This window comes from Coffea eugenioides, chromosome 6, assembly GCF_003713205.1.
Source record: "Coffea eugenioides isolate CCC68of chromosome 6, Ceug_1.0, whole genome shotgun sequence".
NCBI classification, from domain to species: Eukaryota; Viridiplantae; Streptophyta; class Magnoliopsida; order Gentianales; family Rubiaceae; genus Coffea; species Coffea eugenioides.
In genome coordinates this window covers 7,461,396-7,486,430 of record NC_040040.1, presented here as the reverse complement: position 1 = coordinate 7,486,430, position 25,035 = coordinate 7,461,396, and the positions used below count along the sequence as shown (strand labels likewise).

Here is a 25,035-nt window from a genome sequence, read left to right as displayed (position 1 = left end):
CCGAACACTCCTGTGTCGGCAAAAAAAAAAAAAAAAAAAGAGTTTAGCTGTATGATTGCACCAGAACGACTTCGGGATGTTCCGGACCATTAATAATTTAAAGGCTTAATCACAAGTTGACCCCTGGAATGTGAGTTGAATTGCAATTACCTCCCCTGTAATAAAACAACATACAAATTGCCCTCTACAGAGGAATGGTCTAACGTTGTTCAGATTTTTTGGATATGATAGGTGTTGAAAGATAATCATGCCGCGAGACACACATCGCTTTGGTAGATTTATCCTTGGAAATAGGCTAATTGATTAGAATATTGTTACTTGACAAAAAGTTCGTCAAATATAGTCCCTTGGCTGCCTGGTATCAATCTATGCTCCTCGTGCCAAAATTTTTTTTTTTAAAAAGTCCTTCTGGCCGTCACGCCATGTAAGAGCGACGGTCAGAGATGTTAGAAATTTTCTGACCGTCGCTCCTATATGGCGCAATGATCAGAAATGTTTTTTTTTAAATCTTTTTTTACCGTCGCTCCTATATGGCATAGACATACGTTAAATCTTTTTTAATCCAATCACTTTCAATTTGAATAACGTTAAACATTTTCAAAATAGAGAAGTACAAATTATTTTATTAAACCCTATAATTGGATAGAAGGGTCCTATAGGATAATACCTACAAAACAAATAAATACTAGTTGTTTTACAGCTATTTTAATTGATTAAATTATTTAAACTAATTATCGTATACCAAATAATGACACACAAATAATTCTTCATTTCTACAAATATGTTATTAATATTTTTATACGATTGCATTTTATATGAAAATTTAAATATATAAATCGTAATTCGTGTTATATTTTTTCATTTTTTGACACAATTACGGTTCTTTTAACATTCTGTGTGCATTATACATAATAAAGTTAAAATTAACAAATCATAATAATATTAAGCAATACTTTCATCCATTACGCAATCACTTAAACTTAAATCATATTATTAAATCATATTATTAAATCATTTTCTAAATTTAACAAATCATAACAATTACACATGTTATATAACTTAAGCTTGCTAAAATGGTAAACCTTAATTCTTTGAGAAACCCCTAAATCCTTTAACAAATGGATCAAATTTTTAAAACCTAGTCTCCTTTAAAATGCTAAAATTCTTGCGAGCCCAATGTTTGTTTTTAAAATTTTGTCAAACTGTATGCATTGTTTTTAAAAATTTTGATTTTTAATAATTTTTACAGAAAAGTTTTTGCCGAATTCCAATTGAATTGTACAAAGATTTTTTTTTTAAAAAAAGGCATTTCTAAATTGCCTGGCTGAAGGATTTTTTATATAAAAAAAATTCTAAATTATCTGACCGTCGGTCCTACATGGGGCGACAGCCAAGAAGATTTAAAAAAAAAAAATTCTAACCTCTGGCCGTCGATCCTACATGGTGTGACGACCAGAAAGATTTTTTAAAAAAAACATTTCTGACCGTCGCGCCATATAGGAGCGACGGTCAGAAAAATTTTGACATCTCTGACCGTCACTCCTACATGGCGCGATGGCCAGAAGGACTTAAAAAAAAAAAATTTGCTGACCGTCGCGCCATATAGGAGCGACGGGCATAGATTGATACCAGGCAGCCAAGGGACTATATTTGACCGAACTTTTTGTCAACTATCAATATTCTAATCAATTAGCCTTAGAAATAGGTGTTATTATAGTATTTTTATTTAAGTGTTGTGCTGTCTACCAATATGGTGATACAACAGCACATGTAAATAATTTTAAAAATTACAATAAAACCTTTGTAAATTAATACCTTTGAACCATACAAATTTTATTAATTTAAAGAGATATTAATTAATTAATCAATCAATTAATGATTTATTAATTTATTAAGTGTACTTAAAATTCTATCAAATCAATATAAACCAATCAATATCTACTTGATTTAGAAGTATATTTTAATTCTATTAATATCTTTAATTATGCAGTAATTGATATCATTTTTCTGTTATCAATATGTGAAAAAGATTTAGTAATACTAAATGATAGATGGCAAAAAGGTAGATATCCACATGCATGTGAGATGTTTTCTATTATACCCACTCACATAATGCTTTACGCATTTGTCATCAGTTATGATTGATTTTGGATGAGATTCAGTTAGATTTAAGTTTTAAGAAAAAAAACAACAATAAACTCATATTTTATAAAAATATAATATGTAGTTTTAGTAAATTATTAATTTATTACATGAATGGGACCAAATGAGTATTTAAAGTTTTAAAAAAAATTATTATCTTATTATTTTATCTAAATTATTAATTTAGTTCATTAGTCAGAGTTGGGAGTAGAAAAAAAATTATTATTTAATATAGGCTATTAATTTATTGAGTATTATTTCATGGAGGTTTTACTGTACTTGAGTTATTTTTTCTGAATAAATGTTTTAGTTACTTATGATAATTTATGACATTTAAATGCATTTCATAAGAAATACATATGTGTGTGTGTGTGTTTATACATCATAAGGCATTATTAATAACGACAAACAAATGAAAAAGTGAAATGTTTTTATGAATATTTAATTTGCATTTTTTGTTATAATGAATTATAAAAAATTAATAATATTTTTAAAAAATATAGTATATATTTAACCATTGAATAATACTAATGTTATATATATACATATATACATATTTCACTTTTAAAGGAAAAAATGAGAGTGAAATACATATATGCCTAACACTAGTTGTGTTGATGTTTTAGAATAATTAGATAAAAAGTTGAAAATCCACTTAACGAAGTCGACTCCACAAAGGCACAAACATTAACACGTTGATTATGTGGGGTCAAACTTGAATGTCACCATTTTGAGAAGCACAAGATCGATCTGGAGCATGAAAAAAATAATTATGTTAAGTTGTAAGGTACAAGTTGTACTAGTAATAACAACTGGGTGGTCGTGCTCATGCAGCATGCATGGCCTCAGCAATCTCCCCACGTAGCATCCTCCACGACCAAACGCAGCCTTTCTCTTGAAGTTGAGGGTCACTCGATAGAATCAAATGTGGAATATGGATCTCCGCGCAGCATATACATTAGAGTTCCAATAATTGTTCCGTCAAAATCACACTAGTAGTACAGGACAACAATTGAATTCAACAAAAAGACAATACCAAAAAGTAGAAAATTACAAGTCAAGTAGCTGTTTTAGTGTGTGTGTGTGTATATATATATATATATATAGTTGAAAAAAAGGATGTACCAAAGGTAGTCATTCCCAATTATTATAAGAGTTAGTCACAAAAGAAAAAAGGTCAATTTGCAGCATACCTCTTAATTTTTTTTCTCACTTTGTCTCTTAAGAGACAAAACTAATCCTCTACTGTGCTAGGTTTTTTTAATTTTTTTTCTCGATTAATCTTAAATATTGTGATTCAATTTTGATCATTTTTAATTTATAGTGGTAAAGTACCAAATGAGAGAAGTAGATCTATAAATAATATATTAATATTTAGTTGAATTTAAAAAATGATAAAGACAATAATCTAAATAAACAAATATCTATTAGAGAAAAATAAACAAATAGATGTCCAATATGTGTCTATAGAATAATGTTCGTTTCTTTAATTTCTTAGATCTAAAAATGGATGAAATTAATTAGAATATATTTATCAGCAATTTGCAAATTTAATAATTATAAGATATGTATGTATGTATGCATATATAGTCTCTCTGTGTTTATAAATTAAATAATGGATATAAGTTAGTAGTTTCTTCATGTTTTTGTGACTGTTTATTTCTGTAATTGTCAAGAACATTAGTTCAAAATGTAATGCAGGGACAGTTTGTACTCGGTCATTTTTTTTAATCGTTAATATGGATTATACGTCCTAAAATACACACAAAATGTACTAGTGTATATGCTAAGAAAGAATTTATCCGTGACTAGTTTTAGTTTCCTGTATTTTCTTTTAGTTTGATGTAATGTTATAAATGCTTAGATGTACTATTAAAAAGGCAAAGTCCCATCAATATTTTTAATCGTCTATAAGGATTTAGACAATCAAGAGCTTCAGGTCCTTTTTGCTTGAATAAACCCGCACTTCCTACTCTTCTCTAATGAATGATGTACAGAATTTCTTTATTTATTTCTACAACTGCTCTGGTACCTGATGGTCTTTTCTTTGCAATTCCTACCATGACTGTATTAGAACAACTGTGTCTTCAATGCATTCTCGAGTGTGAGAGATCGCTCTGCAACTGTAGTCGTTCAGACATCCTAAGTAGTGTCTCGAGCATTTGTTCGTTCTTATCATCATCGGAGGGGGAGCCTGACCGCATATCGAACAGGAAAGATTTGTAAATGTAGTGGAAGGGCCTTGATGCGGAACGATGTCTACATCTGTCTCAAAAATTGGTGAAAACCCCATTGAAAACCCTAAGAAATCACATATACGATCAAAATTTTCACCGAACCAGCACCTATTATATAATCGAAGTCGAATAAGGGAGTAAGTGTCACATGAAAATGACCTCCGAAATCAGGCACATATGGAGGTGTGGAGAACGAGCAAGAATGAAAAAATTGAGTGATAACGATAGGGTCATAACCAACATGTAATAAAGCATGAGGAGTTTGTGTAACAGGAACATTCTTATCAGGTAATGAGGTGGCCCTTTTACGACGCCTGCCTCTCTGATTTTGATCACGCACCTATCTGGGTAGATGCTTGACAAGTATCTTGAAAGATGCGGCGTGAGAGGCATATGGACCGATATCCTAACGGTTAAAGGGTCCAACTGCTGTTCGAATCTCCTGATTCAAGTATTGTAATGTCTCGAATGCCTTTTCCTGTATCAAAGTGGACTCGGGATGAGTACATCGAGCAAAGATTCTTCGAATCGAGATATTTATTACAAATCAATTTGATTTGGGATATGATATCAACTTGTTGAAAGTAAAAACTGTTTATTGTAATTATTACATATGTTATTTAAAAAATAAATAAATACGTGCTTTGACATAAAGCTAAAATGGTAATTAATTACCAAGTAGTCGAACTGTCTTTCATTTTCTCGATGACTGTTATATCGTAGCAGCAGCGAAACAAGAGATGAATGTGGCAGACTGTCCAATTATGGTATCATGTCATGTATTTATCTATAGATCTGTTGGGATCGCTATGATAGTCTCAAATATCATGTCATGTATTCATCTTATCATGTCATGTATTCATCTTTTACGACGCCTGCCTCTCTGATTTTGATCACGCACCTATCTGGGTAGATGCTTGATAAGTATCTTGAAAGATGCGGCGTGAGAGGCAGATGGACCGATATCCTAACGGTTAAAGGGTCCAACTGCTGTTCGAATCTCCTGATTCAAATATTGTAATGTCCCGAATGCCTTTTCCTGTATCAAAATGAACGGGATGAGTACATCGAGCAAAGATTCTTCGAATCGAGATATTTATTACAAATCAATTTGATTTGGGATATGATATCAACCTGTTGAAAGTAAAAACTGTTTATTGTAATTATTACATATGTTATTTTTTAAAAAAAAATTAATTCGTGCTTTGACATAAAGCTAAAATGGTAATTAATTACCAAGTAGTCTAACTGTCTTTCGTTTTCTCGATGACTGTTATATCGTAGCAGCAGCGAACAGGAGGTGAATGTGGCAGACTATCCAATTATGGTATCATGTCATGTATTCATCTATAGATCTGTTGGGATCGCTATGATAGTCTCAAATATATGCTTCGACATGACGCTCTAAATTTTCAATCAAATGACTATGGTATTAACCCCAACCCTTCCTAACCCATTCAGATTGATATAGAGAATGCAAAGTATTGTCATCGTTTATGTCTGTGCTGTCTGGTATGAGTTGATGTATCTCAAACAGTCATAGCACATACGGTGAAAGGTGAAATTCGACTGCCTTCCAATATATCAGCGAAACGGTTGACCGCCATATGTGTCTTCCGGTTGAGTAATAGGTGGAAAAATATGCAATAAGGTCGTCAGGATAAGACTCTCAAATAAACTATCGCCATTTATTACCAATATTTCCAAGTAATTACTACTACTTTATTAATGAAACACTTATTACTATTTTTAATTCACTATTACTAGTATTAATATTTCTAAGTAATTATTACTAATTAGTACTTTTTTATTAATCAAACCCTTATTACTATTTTTTATTCACTATTACTAGTATTGCTATTATTAAGTAATTATTAATATTCACTATGACTAGTATTAGTATTACTATTAACCAGTTACTATTACTATTAACTATTAACTATATACTATTTAATTATTACTATGCACTCTGCTGTTTACCATTTGTTCTTTTCTACTATTAACTAATTATTTTTACTATTGATATTTATTATTATTATTATTATTATTATTATTATTATTATTATTATTATTATTACTATTATTTTCCTTTACTGTTAATATTTACTATTACTGTTGTTACTATGTACTTTTACTATTACTATTACTTTTATGATTTACCTTTATTGTTATTTTACTTTTACTTTTACACTTATTACTATGCTTAACTTCGGAGTTCTGATGGGATCCGATGCATTAATGCTGGTATGATCGCACCCTTACACTTATTACTACTTACTATATAGTACTTGTACTTTTTTTTTATAGTCTGGCATTTTGACAATATATTACATATATTTATTTATTAACCACCTGTACTAAATAGCAATATTAAGACGTAAAAACTTGTAAATTCTAAACATGAACACTATTCATTAATAAACTATTACTAATTTAACTTATTCAAATACTAATCGAATGTAATAAATTAATACTAATTAAATGTAGTCAACTAACAAACAAATAAATACTAATTAAATATAATTAAATGTAACGCATAAGATCGGTATGAAATTCATACCTGTTGATTCGCTGGAGATTCTAGGCATCCACCAACTTCAAATCCTACCAACGACTTTTTACTACCGATATAAGAAATCAATGCGCACAACGGGCTGCATAATGGAAAGGCACAATGGCAAGAGTTTTTTCACAAAAAATTGGAAGACACAATTGTAGGTGTTCATCGTCAGAAAATCCTAGTAATGGAAGGAAGAAACTGGGGAGACTCATAATGTAAAGATACAAATGGGATTATGCCGATAATATATTTATAACCAAAGCACTGTTCTCTTGTTTGTATCAACATGATCTAGTTGTTCCTATGGAATTAATCAACGGAAAAAAAAACTTGTCGCTGGAGTTTACGAGCTGGTGCTCAATGATTAATCAACGATGTTGGAACTACACCGCATCCAAGTATCCAGTTGTGGATGCGGAGTTTGATATTTAAAAAAAAAAAAGTTTTGTACCATTGATCAAGTTGTGATCAACGGTGCACAAGTTACGCCACATCCAAAAATGAATGTGGCTAAGCCAATCGTCGCATGCAACGACTGCCGTATATATATATAGAGCAAATTGCGCGGAATGTCACTAAACTATTGCGAGGTGTCGGTTGTGGTCACTAAACTTTTTTATTAGCAAAAAATGTCACTAAACTAGTAAATCTGTACTGTTTTGGTTACTCCGTATACTTATGCTGTTAGGAGAAACACAAAATAACTTTTTGAGGGGCAATTCACGACCTTTTCGTTGAAACTCTCCAACATAAATTGTTTGCAGGAGGTGGGGTTAATTCATAAATCTACAGACACATAGAACTTTGGAAATAGGGGAGGTAATGGGATCTTCTTCGGGGTCATGGAGGGAGGAGTTAGCTAGTTTAGTTGAGGATACTAGGATAAGATTCTATGGCGAAGTAATTGGAATTTCGACGCTAACATTTGAGACCAAGAAATTTGGGGTTGATTTATTCGGGAATGAAACTTCGGCGGAGCCAGAGAGCTTCAAGGATCAAATCAAAGGTTTTGCCAACGTTTGGGGCGAAATGGTGGTGGAATTTGGCAGAGGCTATAAGGATGTATTTCAGCAGATCTTATTGACTGACGACTCCTAGATTGTCAAGAAAACTAGAGCCCATTTGCAGGCATGGGAACTTGAAATTCAAATAACAAAAATCTTGCAATTTCGAATCACAGGAGCTGAGAACTCTACTTGAATGGTTCATCGGAGAAGATGTTAAGGAAAAGCCCTCAGTATCTGCTCTTGCTAGTGGTGGTGGTGATGATTTCGGGTGGTGGTGATGATTTGGAGGAAGGGGGAAAAGAGTAGGGCGGGTGATTTGGATGTTGATTATAAGAAGGAAATAGAAGGAAATATAAGTAAAAAGTGCCGTTGATGCTGATGATGTTTGAGGTGAAGGTTCAGAATGATCTGGAAATGAATAATGGGATCTTCAAATATCTTCCAAGAAGGAGAAGAGCTAAGCCTCGGAAAAATTTCTACAGGCCCACCGGTAGACTGAGTGACTTAGAATTTGCCATGTCATCATTAGACCTCCTTCTCCTAAACACACATCCTGCACAGAGTTGCATTCAGCCGGTCATGGAAGTCCGCAATGGACTTCCCTCCCACTATCCTCAAAATTCATCACAATCTTTCTACCTATTACCACATTCCAAAACAAACGTATCCCCTAGATCAGAAATCATGCCAAAAACAAATAAATTTGGATTCTTTACACCAATTTTAGTAGGTTCATCGGATCTTATGTTCTTCAATTAGTTGAAACTATTGAAAATTTCCTCTGCTCTATTTCTTGACCATCTCTTCAGAAGCTCATCAATTCCTTTTCAGAATTTCTTTTCTTCACAACCGGGCCTTCGAGAAAGATAAGTATTTTAGGTTCATAAACACTTCTTTTTTCAAAAATTTAATAATTTTCCTCCTTGAATCTCCAATGCACTGTTTTACACTTCTCCTCTATGTTTGTCAAATATTTTACCAACATTCAAAACCCCACTATTATTCCTTCATTTACCAGACAAAATTTTTCCTACAAAAGCTGTGCAGACGAAATTGCCCCTCAAAAAGTTATTTTCCATTTCTCCTAACGACATAAGTACACGGAGTGACCAAAACCATGCAGATTTACTAATTTAGTGACATTTTTGGCTAATAAAAAAGTTTAGTGACCACAAATGGCACTTCGCAATAGTTCAGTGACATTTCACGCAATTTGCTCATATATATATATATATATATATATATTAAATTTACATTATTTTTTAAATTGTTGTGTCAATTAAAAAAATCAAAAGCAAATTAACTCTCTCCACGCCACAAATCCAAATCTTATTTGTGTCGACCTTTACTAGAGCACAAATTTGTCATGATTTATTATTTTCGCAATATTTACAAAAATTCACCCATGAACTAGTTATATATTAAACTTTTTTTTCTTTGTCGTTAGGGACAATTTCTAATCTATTCCTATACTAAATTACTGTACTCTCTGAATTTTGTAAAAGTAAGAAAACACTTTACCTTCTTGTAATGCACTGGATCAAATTTGAACTCCGACCTGGTGCAAGCTTAAAGAGGCTTTTCCTCTACGTTCAACTAGGCCTGTCAACGGGTCGGGTCTAGACCCGGATCCGGACCGGATCCGTGAAATTATTGCGGGTATGGGTAGGGATTTAATTCCGTTTTTCGGATCCGTTTTGTCAAACAAAAAAATGGGTCGGATACGGAATATAGTATTCCGACCCGTATTAGACTCGGATCCGGATATAAATGAATTAATAATTTAAAAAATATATATTTATCAATATAATTTGATTAGGGTGATGTATTTGAGTAAAGTCAATTTGATTTCTTTTCTTATTTGATTTTTTCTTTACATTAGTTAGAAATTAGTTTACAAATATATTTTTTTCTCATTTTTATTAGAAATTATAAATTTTGCTAAATTTGTTTGGGGCCGGATCCGGATCCGGAATATAGAATAAAAGACCCGTCGGATAAACGGGTCGGATCCGAATCCGGTATAGTAATTCGAGTCCGGGTTCGAAATAATAAATTTCGACCCAGACCCGACCCGTTGACAGCCCTACGTTCAACCAAGGCCCGATGGTTGCAAAAACTAGTTACGTAGTACTAAGCAAGACTTCTTTGAGACAGCCGACGCATCGCGAGCATAGGATGACCGTATCGATTGATTTACCAGTCAATTGGGACGAAACAACAAAATTCACGCGCTTAAACAGGAAATCAAGAATTAGTCGACAAAAAAAAAAAAAAAAAAAGGAAATCAAGAATGGTCGTCGGTTCAACCTTCAGCATAAAAAAAGAAAAAAAGAAAAAAACCTTCAGCATAATAAATCTAACTACCAGTACATGTTTATCATTCCTCACTTCTTCTTCTCCTACCTATGCGTCTCAAACTATCCTTCTTTCCTTCAGTCTTCCTCTCAAATAAACACTGAAAAGTCTTCTCATCTTCTTTCATGGATGATGGGGTAGCTGTTGAAGCTACCTTCCGTAACCATCATCAATCCCAAGTCTTGAAAGTTCTGCAAGCCCTCAAAGAAGCCTCCCACCAATTACAAACCAAGTCGGCTGATTCCTCCAATGCATCTGTCAAAGCTCTACTGGAGCTCGAATTTGTCTCCAACTCGATTCTTTCTTCTGACCCGCACCTCACAACTCTCTCAGCCGACCTCTCCGACCTCAAAAACTTGATCGAGAGACAGCAAAGTTGCGAGCCCACAACCGGAATCAGATCATTTTTGACTAATCGATTCAGAGCCCACGAGATCTCCCGCCTTGCCAGCTCGATCGAGTCCGAAATTCAAGCTTGGATTGATAGGGAGACCATAAATAACCTGACTGAAACTTTGGAGGAATGGTCCATCTCCAACAACATCGTCCTCGGTTCATCTCCAGCTTCTTCGAGGGACGAGGAAAGTTTGCTGGCTCAACTGAGTCAACTCAGAATCCGGCTGGTTCAGGGCTTTGACATAGACTTACAGGACATGCTGTTGAAGTCGCGATTGCTCCAAAAATTGATATCTTTGCTGTGCAATGGGCATGTCTCCAAGAGGGTTCACGAAATGGCCGCGTACAGTTTGAAAGAGTTGGTTCTTTTCAACAAGGATGTGTTCGTTGGGGAAGTTTTGGTGGGACAAACCATCAAGTCATTGGTTTTAATGGGGACTTTTTTCAGTTTAGACGTCCTTAAATCGTTGATTAAAGCGGTAAAAAGCCCATTAGTCGATGAATTGGAGCCATTTGGCGGGATTTTGAAGATTGTTAACACTCTTGATTCTGCGGATATGGCAACTAAAATCATGGCGCTCGATTGTTTGATGGAAATCGGGTATTACGGGAGGAAAGAGGCTGTTGAAGCAATGCTAAGCGCTGGGATAATCAAGAAACTCGTATATTTGCAGAGGTCAGAACTGGGAGGTGATTTGGTAGACATGGGGAAGCGGAAAAGTGATGAGTTTGGTGGGGAAAATGGGGTGAACGTTGGCGGGGTGGAAAAAAGTGGGAGAGGGAGAAAAGGGTGCAAGGAAATGAGGTACTTAGAGTGCCATCCGTTTGCTAGTTGTGTGGCAAGATTTGCAGTTCAGGTGGAAGTTGGGGAGGGGCTGAGGCAACGGGAGAAGAGGGCGTTTAAGCAGGAAATATTGAAGAGAATTAGAGAGGCCTCTGTTTCTGATGCTGAAGCTGCTACTGTCATCGCTGAGGTTTTGTGGGGTTCGTCACCTTGACGAATTGCATGATATGATCGGCTTTTATGATCTGCAAAAAAAAGAAAAAAAAGGTTTGGGTTTCTTTTTCAGGTTTAATGATTCTTGTAAACGGATGGCTATATAGTACGCTATTTTTGTTGTAGTTGTTGGTTGTAAAAATTGTACATGTTTTAGCTGCTTTTTGAACGGAGACTTCGCAGGCTGCAAAAGCTTTCGAAGTTAGATGGTAGGTGGTATCGGCATTGTGTATAGCAGGAATTGTCCGAAGTTGGTTTTCGTGGAATGGTTGTTGGGTCATGCGAGTATGATACTCGAGTGACTGTCCTTTTGTCTTTTGATTCCTCCCTTTGTTTGCCCTTTTTTTGGGCTTTTGGCATTTTAGTGGCCACTGGATCCAGAGGAGGAAAAGGTACCCCTCCACACTGCACACAGAGACAGACAAAAGATTATACATGATTAAAAAGTTTCATAGCATTATTGATGTGACTCAAGAGGAACATTCCAGACTCACATTTGCCTTGAACACTTGGAGAGATTATGCAAGCTGCATATAACTGCGGAAGAGTACATGAAATTCATGAAACATTTCATCTACTCTTTTTGTTTCATCATTTCATAAATAAGCTACGTTAAGAGGGTCTTACATGATCTTATGTTTTGGAAAACTGACTAATATTTGTATATATATATATTTTTTAAATGTACTTGAGAGCCCAAAAAGACAAAAAAAAAAGGAAGTTTAATTATGATAACCAAATGCATCATGCGTGCTTTGAAAAGGATTAACTAAACTCGTGTTTCTTTTTTGGGATTTTGTTGGAGGAACTCTGCACGATTGGATCGTTCTGAGTCTGACATAACTAAACTAGTGATTTTTATTTTTTTATTTTTTGGCCCCTTCTTTACTTTGTCGAGAATGGAAATAGTCACCCAAAGCGAACTTCCTCGCTTTCACCCACCAGTACCGCCCATGCTTTCTTTTCTTCACACATAGGTTATTGGGAATCTTCTTGAATACGAAGTGATTGAAAGTCAGAAAAGTTGGAGGAGGAGACCAAAAGAGAAATCATGGTTCATGTCTGGAGAGGTGAATTTGTGAGACGACTCATCCCCAGCAACACAACTGGAAACTAGCCGATGCCAATCAATGCCCCCTGGACCATTGAGTGAGTGACAAAGAAGAGCAATGGAGAGGAGAAAGAAAGAATAATTTTTAACCAAGCAGATCAGGTGCGGTGCGTATGGGCTATCACATTCACAGTCAAGAGAGGTTAGTGAATATGATGGTAAACACCCCCTTTGACTTGGCCAAATTTGCCACACCGTCAAAGCTGCTCACAGTCGCATGCCCAGAGCAGACCATTCAATGTTTCGGCCTGCCTGAACCCCACTGCTTCCATCCACTCCACCTCACCTGGGTACCATTATCAATCAATGCCCTCTTCCCATCCCACAAAATCAACATCACCCCTCTTCGCCACCACCATTGCCTACTGGTGACAACTCACCCGCCTACCGTCTTCTTGTTTCAATGTTTGGTTGTTAAGCGCTCACAAGTTTTGAAGAAATTAAGCCGTTTCTTTTGCCTTTCTCAATTTTCGAACAAAATAAATAAATGGCTACAAGAAAAGTAAAAATCTATCAAATCTCGCTTAAGGAGAGTGACGTGGCTTTCTAAGAATCACCGGATCTACTTGCGGACTTTCTTTTGTACACACATATAATATTATGGTCTCCACCTGAGGGTGCATGTTGGTTGGTGATGTTAATGACCAGTGGGGCTGCAAAATACAGCTTGCATGTGAATCAAACTGCTCATCTCATGTTTGGCTTCTTCCTATGTTTTGTTTTTCGTACATAAGTAGCAGCAAGAATCGTTTGTGAGAGATTTTTTAGGTTGAATTCAATACTAATAAATGGTTAAAAATCCAACAACAATTGGAACCGAACTCGTCTAAATTTACGACTTTGGTTTGCCCCCACTAATTGCTATGAAAAGTAACTTGTAAGTAAGAGAAGCTCACAAATACACGAGCATTGCAACAACCAAAAAAAAAACTTCGTTTATTTTCCCTCTAACTATGAAAAAATTCCAAGCATGTCTTGTCTGCGCCTGCTGCTGGGATTTCCTATACACTTGTTAAACTTCGCTCACTAGATGTTACTGCCAAGGTCCTACGATACACATTGAGAACAGTTCAAAGCCTTGCTGCCATCCAAACCGGAACCCCGGAGGATCATGGTGTTGAGGCATCTAGTATTACATCTTAAAAACTCAAGATAGGCCCATTGATCAACTAAACTAAATTTATCCTCTTCACCCCACCCCCAAAAACCCCAAAAAAAAAAAAAAAAAACCCTCTTTTTTGGCATTTATCCTACTGAATAAAAGCCTCTACCACAAAAAATTCCCTCAATTAAGAAGGCCAGCTATAAAGAGACAATGTATTACCTCGGTGGTCTGTTTAGTCATCATGGGGCTTTCTGCGCAGCAGAACTCTAAAAATTGAGATTGCTGCAATTAAAGCTATTTCCATGCGTTCCGAGCTACTGGTCTTTACACAGAGCTGCCCCATTTTCCGACTATTTATATTTCCATTCACACACATTTTGGTACTACGACTCAATCTGAAGTCAGACTCTAAATTCAAACCCAATACTGTCTCCCTGTCCAAAGAAAGAACTGTCATTGAGACACCGACCTTATCATTTCTGACCGGGTAGTCTCTACCTCTCAAAGTAGCTCCAAAGCTCCCACCATAAGCAACTTGACCACCACTACCCATCTGACCAGCACTCATTGACAACTTCATCCTCTTTCCAACTACGATGCTATCTTCAACCTTAGCACCCAAGAAATACTTGTTTCCAAAAGAAGTCACACAAACACCACAATCAGTAAGATTGTACTTAAAATTCCTCAGCTTTATGTTACCGTGAACCGTGCACATTAATTCTTTTCCACCGGATTGAACATCAAGAGCTACACTGTATGTCTTTCCCTCAGGATCCAAATAACCCACAGCACATTCAGATTGAATACTAAAATCTTGCTTGTCCTTGCTCATTTGTCCAGTGACGCGAGTAAAGACATTCTTTCTTATTTCTGCAGATGTCTCAAGGTTGATTCCATCAAAACCCACGTCACGATCCCATCCATGAGGATCGAGTACTGGTCTTGCAAGCCACTGATCACTTGTCAGCAGGCAGCGATACCGATGGACTGGACAATCAGAATCAAAACTAGGAGGAACAGACATATCTGGCAAGAGAACAGGCTCAGGCGCAACCTCCTGATCGTTGGAATGGTTCTCAGCAGCCAAACCCTGACTATTGGAAAGTTTTTCCCTTATTCTTCGAGATTCTTCTAGCAGCTGTTTTCTCAAATAGAGGGTCTCCCTGTAATCCAACTCATCCAGATATTGCTTCTTCTGAGAGCTTTTCAATTTCTCAAATTGTGCTTTCGTTAAAATACGAATTGGAGGTAACTGATCATAACCATCATCTTCTTCAAAGTCTGAAAGAAGAACCTCATCAATTTTGTTATCTGATTCATTCAGCTTCAGTTCAGTATGATGCTTAAGAAAAGAAGAAAGAAGATGAGGAAGAGAAGGAAGTCGATTACTACTAAATGGTCCTAGTTGTATGCTGTCTCTAAAGTCCAAGAGGTTATTCACATCACCCAAAACTTTGGTACATAAGCACAATAAAAAAAATTGATACTTCCACACTTGTCCATTTGGAAGAATTTTCTCTCCCTTGCTATCAGTCCTGCAATGAGGATGATTGTCCACCAAAAGTACAGGATTCTCAAGTTTCGTATCCGACACGGCCTGGTGAATATAGTGTTGTACCAAATCTGTGCAGTGACTGATGAAAGAACCATAGCTGATAGGATAACCATTGGGACCTTCAGGAAGCGATGAGGAAGCATGAGTCATGACGAGAATGGTGTTAAACCATATTGCTGGATTAAAGACTTCAGTTACAAGCTTCAGCAATGGGAAATCGCTATAACCCATGTTGATCAAGTCTAAGCGTTCAAAATACAATATGATGTCTGGAGGAGATTTTCTCACAAATTGCTTCACAGAGTGTAAAATTTTCCGGTTTTTTCTGAAGGAACTTGGTGATGAAGGCAAAAGGCCAGGAGTGTCAATGAAGGAAATTCTAATACCATTCACAGTTCCCACAATCTCCTGAATGTGATCAGTAGCAGGCTGAAAAGCATTAGTCGGTGCCTTCATTTGATTCAATACGGAATTTATGGTTGAGCTCTTCCCAACACCACTTTTGCCCAGCACAAGTATTTTGATGGAGAAATCCAGTTTAGGAAGTCCAGATACCTCTCTTTCTGCTGCAATTTCCTGAGCCCTATCAATTCTTATATTCACCCTTCTAAGATCTGATTCCCCTGCTCGTATCAACATTGCAAGCTGAAGCCGGTATAAGACCTTTGACACCAAAAGGTTATCTTGTGAAAAGCCAAATCGCCTAAGAAGACGCAAGAACTTAATTTGAAGACACTCAATCTTCCCCACCGGGTCTAACTTCTTCACATCAACTGTACAATCAGACTGTATAGAATCACGACCTTCAATTTGCCGTGAACTGAAATTATCCTGATCTTCCTGGCTATCACCAGAAGCGTAAGGGGCATCATTTGGATTCTCCTGATTATATCCCGAATGGTGATATGAACCGGTAGAAACAGGGACTCTAATTGAAGTGTGAGCTGAACCAAAGGAATTCAAAAATCAATAAGTATAGGACAAAATGAATCAAGCAGAACACAAACTCAGGGTGATATATTTTAAGAATCTAAAAAATCGAGTGGACACGGGAAAATTGATTCATAAATTAAGGTTTGCCATGGGCACAGTAGAAAGCATAAATAGGACTGCCTGCAGTTTGTTATAGACTATTGAATGCAATTCTTAGCCCATTTAGCCCTCAGCACAAGCAAGGAAGTTTTACAAAATGAATCTACATAAAGCGGCTAGAAATATTCCAACTATCAAAGACTACAGGAAATTCAAAGTAGCACCAAATGATGAGTGAACTCTTCGTATCCATAAACTATTTATAAGAAATTAGCAAACATAGTTATCTTTTATTCCTCAGACATATGCACAAGCTGGAATAATTTGGGCCTAAAACGGAACAATCCTTTTGTAACATAAAAAAGTTTGGAACTAATGGATTTGTAATTCCTACACAATAAAGAGAACTACTACTAGTACCAATAGCTAGAGAGACAAAAACTGTACCAAGCAGGAATAAGCAACAAGCATTATTCTTATCATTCTGAAAGGGGATAAAACTAAAAGTTAACTTTTAAGACCTTAGTGAGCCACCTTCATAATAAAAGTCTTGGTACAGTTGGAATACGTCACACATTCCTAACAATGACTCACAAAGTTTCTTGCTGATAATCATATGATTAAGGGCACAAAATGCAACTCTAAGTTGGAAACCCAGAAACCAACGTCAACAACTCGTACTCTAGTTATCAACAATAAACAAGGACATACAAAAACATAAGCCAGAAATGAGATACAGGACATAGCTCACATAATGAGACATAATTATCTAACAAGGAGACCTTCTAAAGATCTTAGACATACAACTGGTACTTGCATCTGAACATGTTGAACTAAGGGAAATGATAACATGGATACCTTCGCTGCGAAACTCTTCATCCAGATGTCCCTCAGATAAAAGGCTGTCATTTGCAGACAGTGGCCTAGATGTGGCTAATGAGTTGGATAGTAGCTGAGATAAAACCCAATCCTTGACGCTCATCATAATTCCTTCATTTACATCATCGAATTGTTATTATTAAACTGTCCATGCAGATGTACCTCTGCTGAAACTAAATTTGCAGGATTAGCAGAAAGTGCAAACAACATTTAACTTGTAGTAAAATACGTTCTCAGCTATGTCTTTAACTATCATACGTCTCTGACCCTTACAATTAATATAAAACTAGCATAGTTACAATTTAATTGTCAGATTTTAGTCTCAGCTAATACTTATGCATATAAGTAAAGATAGTCAATAAATTATTTCTCTCGTCTGCCCAACAAAATCGTCTGAACATTCAGGTGTAGCATTTAAATCAATGCTAGCATCGTTGTAGCCCAATAGTCCAAAGTTTTCTTCATAACTCATTCCTTCAATCTCGAACTAGAAATAAATTGTAGGCCGCAGAAGAATAGACAGCATTCAACCCTCTTTCTTTCTTTTGCTTTCTTGTTAGTAAATTCTGCTAAATTTCTTCAACTAACAGGAAGAAATTTATAGAGAAATGAATTAAAAAATAGATAAATAAAGGGACTTAGGATGGAAAGTATTGATGGTTACCTGATTGGAAGTTAATCGCCAGCTATCCTCCAAGATTCAGAGCTTCAGATTAGCATTCAGAATCAGGCATAAATAAAAAAACCCACCTGTTCTCCGCCCGGAATTTTCCCGATTTTTCGTATATTCTTTGTCAAAAACTCAGTTTATCTGGAAATTTAAATCAAGGCCGCCGGAGAAGACTGTCACTTTGAACAGAAAAGAAACCCCCTTTGAAATATATAACCTTGAATTCATCAGTTGTGAACTTCGGATTTCCAATCAAATGATTCGTGCTTGAGAAGAGACAAGAGTAGAATGAAAGGGGATAAATTTGGGGGTTTTTTGAAAGGATAAGAGCTAAAAAACAAAAACAGCAACAAAACGACCTTACGTTTTCAATCTCCGCCTTGTAATATCAGAATCAATAATATTTGAAAGAAAAAAATTCAATTATAGGACACCTCCTTCTGTTCTTTTCTTGTGCTCGGTGGCCCCCCCCCCCCCCAAAAAAAAAAAAGAAAAATCTGATTCTGAGGTAGCCTACTGCACTATTACTTGCTAGACTAGTGCTAGAAGTCCATAAGAAATGTTAGGGACCATATATATATATATACACGCGCGTATTCGACGTATGCTCATAGTTCTCCTAAAAAATTCATGAGAAGAGGAAACCTACATAAAATATATTTCGCTGCCCTAATAGCTTTTGAAAATTTAAATGACCTTTTTATTTAAATTTTGACTTTATTAGGTTAATTTATGACAAATGTTGTGAGCCTTTTTGTATATTTGACGAGATTGTTAGGTGTTTGACATCCAAAATTGTTGAAAAGGTGCATTTTAAATTTCTAATAATGGCTAAAAATTTTCAAATATTTATTGATGTCATCTCATCCAAAACAGTAAAGGTCCAAGTTGCTGGATTTTATAGTGACGACATACAACAATTCAGATGATACAATGTAGACACTAGCATAATTGATGTAAATATTAAATACAAATATAGAAATTAATATGACAAGATAGAAAGAATAAAACTTGGTATTTTTTTAACACTATGTTCAATATTTAATCTCTATCATTCAATTAAAATACCCTATCTTCACTTTCAACTACACTCTGCTAAGACCCTGATCCCAATGACGTAGCTTATACTACTGTTTTTTTTTTTTTTATCGCAACAATAACATTTTTATAATCTAATTTATCATATTCTACAGGGAAAGGGAACTTAAAGAGGTTGTATAAAGGGCTAGCAGATATGCAGATCTGACTAAACCAAAGGGGGTGTTCTGACACTTCTTTTGAATTTTTCACTTCAGGTGTAATTCAAACCCCGATTTACAGTTCAAAAATGGACTTAAACCTTGTTTGATAATCCAATTCAGTACTTAAATTTGATGAATTTAGATCTTAACATATCCAGACTGTTTGATAACGAAAAATTGAATATCTGAATTAATTAAGTGATAAATTATTCATTTATCACTGGATGTGATATGCACTTAAATGTGTTAAATTTAATACTTAACAATTCAATAATTTAATAAATTCAAATTTCAAATTTTAAATTACAAACTTCAGTTTCATCAAAGATACTCTTCCTCCCTTTTTGGTTTGGCTCAGTGGTTTGCAGCTTACTACTGGTTGCTGCGGAGCCGAAGAAATTACTTTGCTTGGAATCGCCGTACGAGCACCAAACCAGCAATATGTTGTTGGGATTCGAGTCTTGTGGCGAATTCTGATGCTAGAATTGTTGGTGCAGGTCCTATATAAGAAAAAAAAAAAGATTCACAAAATATGTTGCTCGCCCAAAAGCAAAAGCTCAATCGGAGATCACTAATCTGCAATCAAAGGCCCGGCGGCAATTTGCTACACTCCACGTCACGTTCTCTGTTGCTCAAACGCAATACTATTTAGATTCCCATAAGCAATATAGAGGCAATGATTGATAGTCCAGAGTCCCATAATGCAAGGTCAAGAATACCAATCACGAAATAGATTCCAATCAAGGCAATAACATTTATAAGGAGGATCAACTACTTAGTTAGTTTGACATCAACCAGCGTTGAAAATTCTTTTATAAGCTGCTTAGCATTTGGGATTTAAAAAAAAAAAAAAATCGTTCCAGCACTTGCCCTTGGGTTCTAATATTAAAAAAAAAAAAAAAATAGGACAAAAATTGGGAAGGGAATTAGTCGAACTAAAACCTACTATTTCTTTTAGGAGGATTCTTATATTATTGTGTCAAAATTACCCACATCCACGTCGGAGCCAAAATTCAGCCTTATATGAGGGGCAAATTGCAATCAAAACTTGCCCGGAGGAATCAAGAGACTGCAGGCAGGCAGGCCAGCAAGAGCAGCTCGTCCCAAGTCAGGACATTTCTTTTCATGGATGCGTGAAGCTTGCTATGATGTCTCATCAGAAGGCACATTTAGTTGCACTGCTTCTTCCAACAGTAAACCATTACCCTCACCAGCTGCAGGCTTATATTTGTTCCTGCAAACTCCCTGCTTGGATCAGCTTCTCACAATGCAACCTGTCTTTCACTTGCTTTGTAATAGAGCATCTTCTGCACGTAGAAAATCATGTAACCTTGTGCAGCTCTCACAATGTTATCATTAACCTGAGTAATCCACGCATCATCGCACTTGTACCACTGATTACTCAATCTCAAGTAAGTTACATAGTGACCGGCATCAAGTTTCCCAGAGTGAGTGATGACAGCAAACAACTCAAATTCTGAAGACAATTCATTTGGAGAATCTGATTCATCACCATCAAACGGGAAGATTCTGTTTCCAAACCGACTTCTCAAGATAGATGAAGAGAGGTACGGTGACATGTCCAAGGAAAACGGAAACTGAAGAAAGCGATCAACCTTTTTCGACATTTTCTTGATATGAGAATGCTCAAATCTTTTAATGTGAAAGCAAGATACTAGAGGAAGCTTTCTTATGGACATCTGTTTAAGAGATTCTTGTCTTACTTGACACTGTTGGCAGTAGAACTTTTGGTCAGAGCCTAATCTCTCAGGTCTTGTAAAACGATCTAAACACCCCATCAAGGTAGAAACCCCCGTGCTCTGGCAAGCATTCTTGGAATCTGGCACACCATTGCAAGAATGATTGGATTTTGCAGATGTCAATTTTGCAGGACCCCCTACATTTGTTTCCAAGTCCAAGGAAATGTCAATGCATGGATCATATGTAGTGGATGTAAACCCACAAGCTGTACACATGACATCCGACCGCAAGATGCCAGAAAATACTCTATGAGCGATACAACAATCGCCACTACCTGCTGAAAAGGGAAAAGGATTTAGTTAGACTATATGATGTATCAGGGAAAACATTTACTGATCCTTGAGTTTTTCAGTGGCTTGCAAGATCAATATCTAATAAAGTAGACATAATAAACTGCTAGATTGATGCACATTGATACGAGCATTCACAGCACCAACTAAACTACTACACATCCACAAAAAAGGTAGTTCCAGTTCCAGGACCTTTATAGTAAAACAAAAAACACCATTAATTTCCGTTCACTTCACTCAAATATATGCAATTAAATATATGTTACCTTTTTAAGTTCAAGAACAATGATAAAAATTAATGTACAACAAACCCCATAACAAGGCTGCAGGAGAAACCATCCCCAAGTATTTTCTGTAGGAGGAGATAAAATGAGGAGCTAATTCTTCCCTATGGTGAACAAATATCAGGCTGATGAAAAGGAAATCACTGAAGCAGAACATCTAAGAAGCATCAAACGGTGGGTGTTGTTCTAGGGGCAGAACAGAACATCAACCTCGAAAGAACAACAACTCCACCAAAAAGATGCCAACAAGATCAAGCTGCAAAAATTACTATACCACAACAGTCTGACAACCATTTAGAGTTAATCTCAACTAGTCGAGAACCTGAAACTTTCTTCGAGCCTCACATGAGTTGCCTCAGATTAAAAACCCTAACAACGACAGCGCTGGAGTTAACATTGAAATAAACTTGACACAATAACAATCCTAGACTGAGACCATTTAGACTAGAAAAAGTACAACTTACTGGAGCAAAACAGACTGCAAGCTTGCTCTTTGGGTACTGGCCCTAAATACCCGAGCACTCATCAACTGCCTATAGCAAAGAAGAAAACCTAATTACACAGCCTGCAATTATATGTTGCTGTCACTCATGATCTAATACAGTAGTTTTTGGATCAATCATGATCATTTAAGATACTGGAATACAAAAGATGGGCACAAAATGACTGCCAGGATATTCTTAATCATGATTTTAGCCAATAAAATCTAGTTGCTTCAGTGATTTTTGAAGTCAGATTTTCTCGTGATTCCATTGAAGCTATAACGTTTAAAACTTCCTGAAACAAAGCCTTCTACCAACTACCAACTTTTTGCACTACACATCAAAATTGCTGAATGCATGCTAAGATGAGACAGATCATATTTGTCTGTATAACTATTGTAGTACAAAGGACAACTCTTCAAGTATAAAGCACCAAAACACGACCCTGTTGCACATAAATGTTCAAATTATCAGACCACAACCAATCATTTGATACCAACCAGCATAAATATTTTCAATCCACCAACATTCTAAAAATTAGGACGCTCAAAACTGTTGTTCCACATTGCAGCTTACAGGTGGCAGAAAGTACATGAAAGATTCTCCAAGCCAAAAGGATTGACGATATAATCCAACTAAAATGAACTCAAAAACTATCCTGTGATGAGTTATCACAAAATTACGAGGTTCGCCTACCCTGAGTATTAAATTTTGCATGATTGCATGCAGAATCAACAATATGTTTGCCCTGCTTAATTTCCAATTTTCATGTGTGTTGCATTGATAACAGAAATGAGAGAAAGTAGAGTTCAAGACATTTACTTTGAATCTGGGGCTTGCGTTTGTCCTTTTGTAACTTCTCATGAATCCCATCGAGCATGGAGATGAAAAACTCGTGTGCATCCTGCTGTTCATAACTTGCAAGATTTGATGCATGCTGCCACCAACTAAAACAGAAAATCTAATCCCATGAAAATCACAAATTGCATGAACTGCCCAACCTACTAAAATACATAGGTAAATATATCACAGAATTGAACCCAATACAGAACAGACAAATGAACTTATGCAACCAGAGACTTGAACAACAAGCAATCACAGGTAAACCATTTTATCTCGTCAGTCATAAGGCATGCATGGGTAGCTGAATCTATTGTTGACCTGGATGAAGCAGTCCTACTTCGATAATTAATACAAGTTCAACATTAACCCAATTGTACACAAGTAGGCACATTGACACCTTTCAACTAAAAATCAAATCTTTACCACCAAAAAAGCAAATCCGACCAAATTCACAAACCCTTTTTTTTTTCTTCCAAAAAAAATGCTAGCTGTACATTTTTCTTCATGACAGTATCATTATTACCAAAAGAAGAAAGATGAGGCTGTATTGCCAACAAAATTCTCTGTTCAAACTTCTAACGTACACAATTATACTACACCAGTTCATAAGCATTACAAAATTTTCCAATCTCTGATATCAAAAGATCCACAAGGCAGACCTGTATAAGAACTTGGCAGGGCTATAGGGCGTCCGATCCCCGGAAAAAACAGCTGAGAACATTGCATCCAAATCACAGGCCAAACACAACCTAGCCGCATTCTTATTACTATGATTGTTACTATCATGACTTCTAGTACTAATTACGTTATTTCTTTGCTGACAAAAATACCGATTATGCTTATCGCTCAGGAAATAATTCCGCAATGGCGGGGTATGCAGCAATGCCTGCAATACTGAGTTCATAAAACAAGTATTTCCCAAATTATTAAGGCCCCTGAGCCCCCAGGGGAGCTCCCCGTCTGCCTCGCCGAGTTGACTCGGCCGACTCGGTAGGGGGCTTGATTTTTCTACAATTAGAGCCCGCTCATTCGGATCAGGCGTCCAAGGCTTGTACTCCACTCGCCGCCGCTTCCGAAGATTCTCTGCCGGCACCGGCGGAGGAGGACAGTGGATCGAGCCGATCGCGGATGAGGCGGCAGTCTGGGCGAGGACCACGGCGGCGTCGAAGCCGCTGTCGTAGACCTGGTCCTTGCAGACGCAGCAGAAGAGCTCGACGCGGTCAACATCCACCGCGATGGCGTGGAAGGAGGAAGGAGAAGAGCAGCCGGTATTGTCGTCCGCCTGCGCGGCGTGGGAAGTTGCGTGGAGCTGGCAGGAGACGGCGGCGCAGGCGACGCATGCGAACAATCTCGGGGACGAGGCCTTACAGGCGCCGCATTGCACAACCTCTTGACCGAGCTCCCGGCGAACGGAGACCCGGCCAAGGGGGCGGACCTCAAGGCAGTCTTGAAGGTTCCGAAAGGGGTTGGGTCCAAGTTTAGATCGGAGCTCCAATAAATGCGGACAAGGATGATTGAAGTCACCAGCAAAATTATTACTAGCAGAAATTGGCTTGCCGTAAGAAGAATTAGCAGTTTTATTAGACGTGGTATGAACAGGGCTTGAATGAGGGAAAGCAGCGTTTTGCTGGAAAAGGGATTTCTGAAGAGGGAAGTGGCTTCGATGATTTTTATGAGAGGATTTGGGTGATGATGACATTTGGTGAAGAAGAATAAGAAGAAGAGGGGAAAGAGTTGAGGGGGAGGAGGAGGACCGGAGGAGGGAGCAATAGTAATAAGAAAATGGGAATGTGAAGGAGATGGGTATACTTCATGGGAAAAGAGAATGGTGGCGCGATGGCGTAGGAGCGGAAGTAGACTGGATTTGCTATGGTTATGGTTTGTTTCTCATGTTGGATTGGACGACGATGAGTTGAGACTTTTGAGAGAGATCCGTCTATTACCTTAGCAGTACTACTTTTCCTCCTTTGTTCTTTCTTTGGGGCGTTACCTTTTCCTTTTGTTGTGTTGTTTCGTTTTAGCACACTGGAACGAAGGAAATTTTGACAGCGAATTCCCTTTTGGTTGTCCTCTTCTCTTCTT

General features: G+C 36.7%; 2 protein-coding genes across 4 annotated transcripts; both read right to left on the bottom strand.

Moving 5' to 3' along the window:
• Positions 1–13,630: 13,630 nt before the first annotated feature.
• On the bottom strand, positions 13,631–18,418 carry LOC113775636 (translocase of chloroplast 90, chloroplastic). 2 transcript variants are annotated; one of them, XM_027320589.1, is made up of 3 exons: positions 18,047–18,418; positions 17,362–17,965; positions 13,631–16,415 (listed from the first exon to the last, which is right to left on the bottom strand). In XM_027320589.1, the coding sequence occupies exons 2-3, from the start codon at positions 17,486–17,488 to the stop codon at positions 14,146–14,148; spliced, it is 2,397 nt and encodes a 798-aa protein (XP_027176390.1). In that variant the 5' UTR covers positions 17,489–17,965; positions 18,047–18,418; the 3' UTR covers positions 13,631–14,145. The 2 variants fall into 2 exon arrangements, with proteins under 2 accessions (XP_027176390.1, XP_027176389.1); XM_027320588.1 differs by having other exon boundaries at positions 17,362–17,493.
• A 1,629-nt stretch (positions 18,419–20,047) lies between these two features.
• LOC113772785 (ubiquitin carboxyl-terminal hydrolase 22-like) lies at positions 20,048–25,005 on the bottom strand. 2 transcript variants are annotated; one of them, XM_027317262.1, is made up of 3 exons: positions 23,613–25,005; positions 22,933–23,057; positions 20,048–21,331 (listed from the first exon to the last, which is right to left on the bottom strand). In XM_027317262.1, the coding sequence occupies exons 1-3, from the start codon at positions 24,650–24,652 to the stop codon at positions 20,556–20,558; spliced, it is 1,941 nt and encodes a 646-aa protein (XP_027173063.1). In that variant the 5' UTR covers positions 24,653–25,005; the 3' UTR covers positions 20,048–20,555. The 2 variants fall into 2 exon arrangements, with proteins under 2 accessions (XP_027173063.1, XP_027173064.1); XM_027317263.1 differs by having other exon boundaries at positions 20,048–21,328.
• Positions 25,006–25,035: the final 30 nt, after the last annotated feature.

Bases quoted from the DNA above. Each gene is read 5' to 3' on its own strand.
- LOC113775636 (XM_027320589.1), bottom strand. From the start codon at position 17,488: ATGATGAGCGTCAAGGATTGGGTTTTATCTCAGCTACTATCCAACTCA. The intron at 16,416-17,361 runs GTATCCATGTTA...CCTTTGGTTCAG, and splicing joins TGAAGAGTTTCGCAGCGAAG to CTCACACTTCAATTAGAGTC.
- LOC113772785 (XM_027317262.1), bottom strand. From the start codon at position 24,652: ATGTCATCATCACCCAAATCCTCTCATAAAAATCATCGAAGCCACTTC. The intron at 23,058-23,612 runs GTCTGCCTTGTG...TTTCTGTTTTAG, and splicing joins CCTGCCAAGTTCTTATACAG to TTGGTGGCAGCATGCATCAA. The intron at 21,332-22,932 runs GTAAATGTCTTG...TTCCCTTTTCAG, and splicing joins ACGCAAGCCCCAGATTCAAA to CAGGTAGTGGCGATTGTTGT.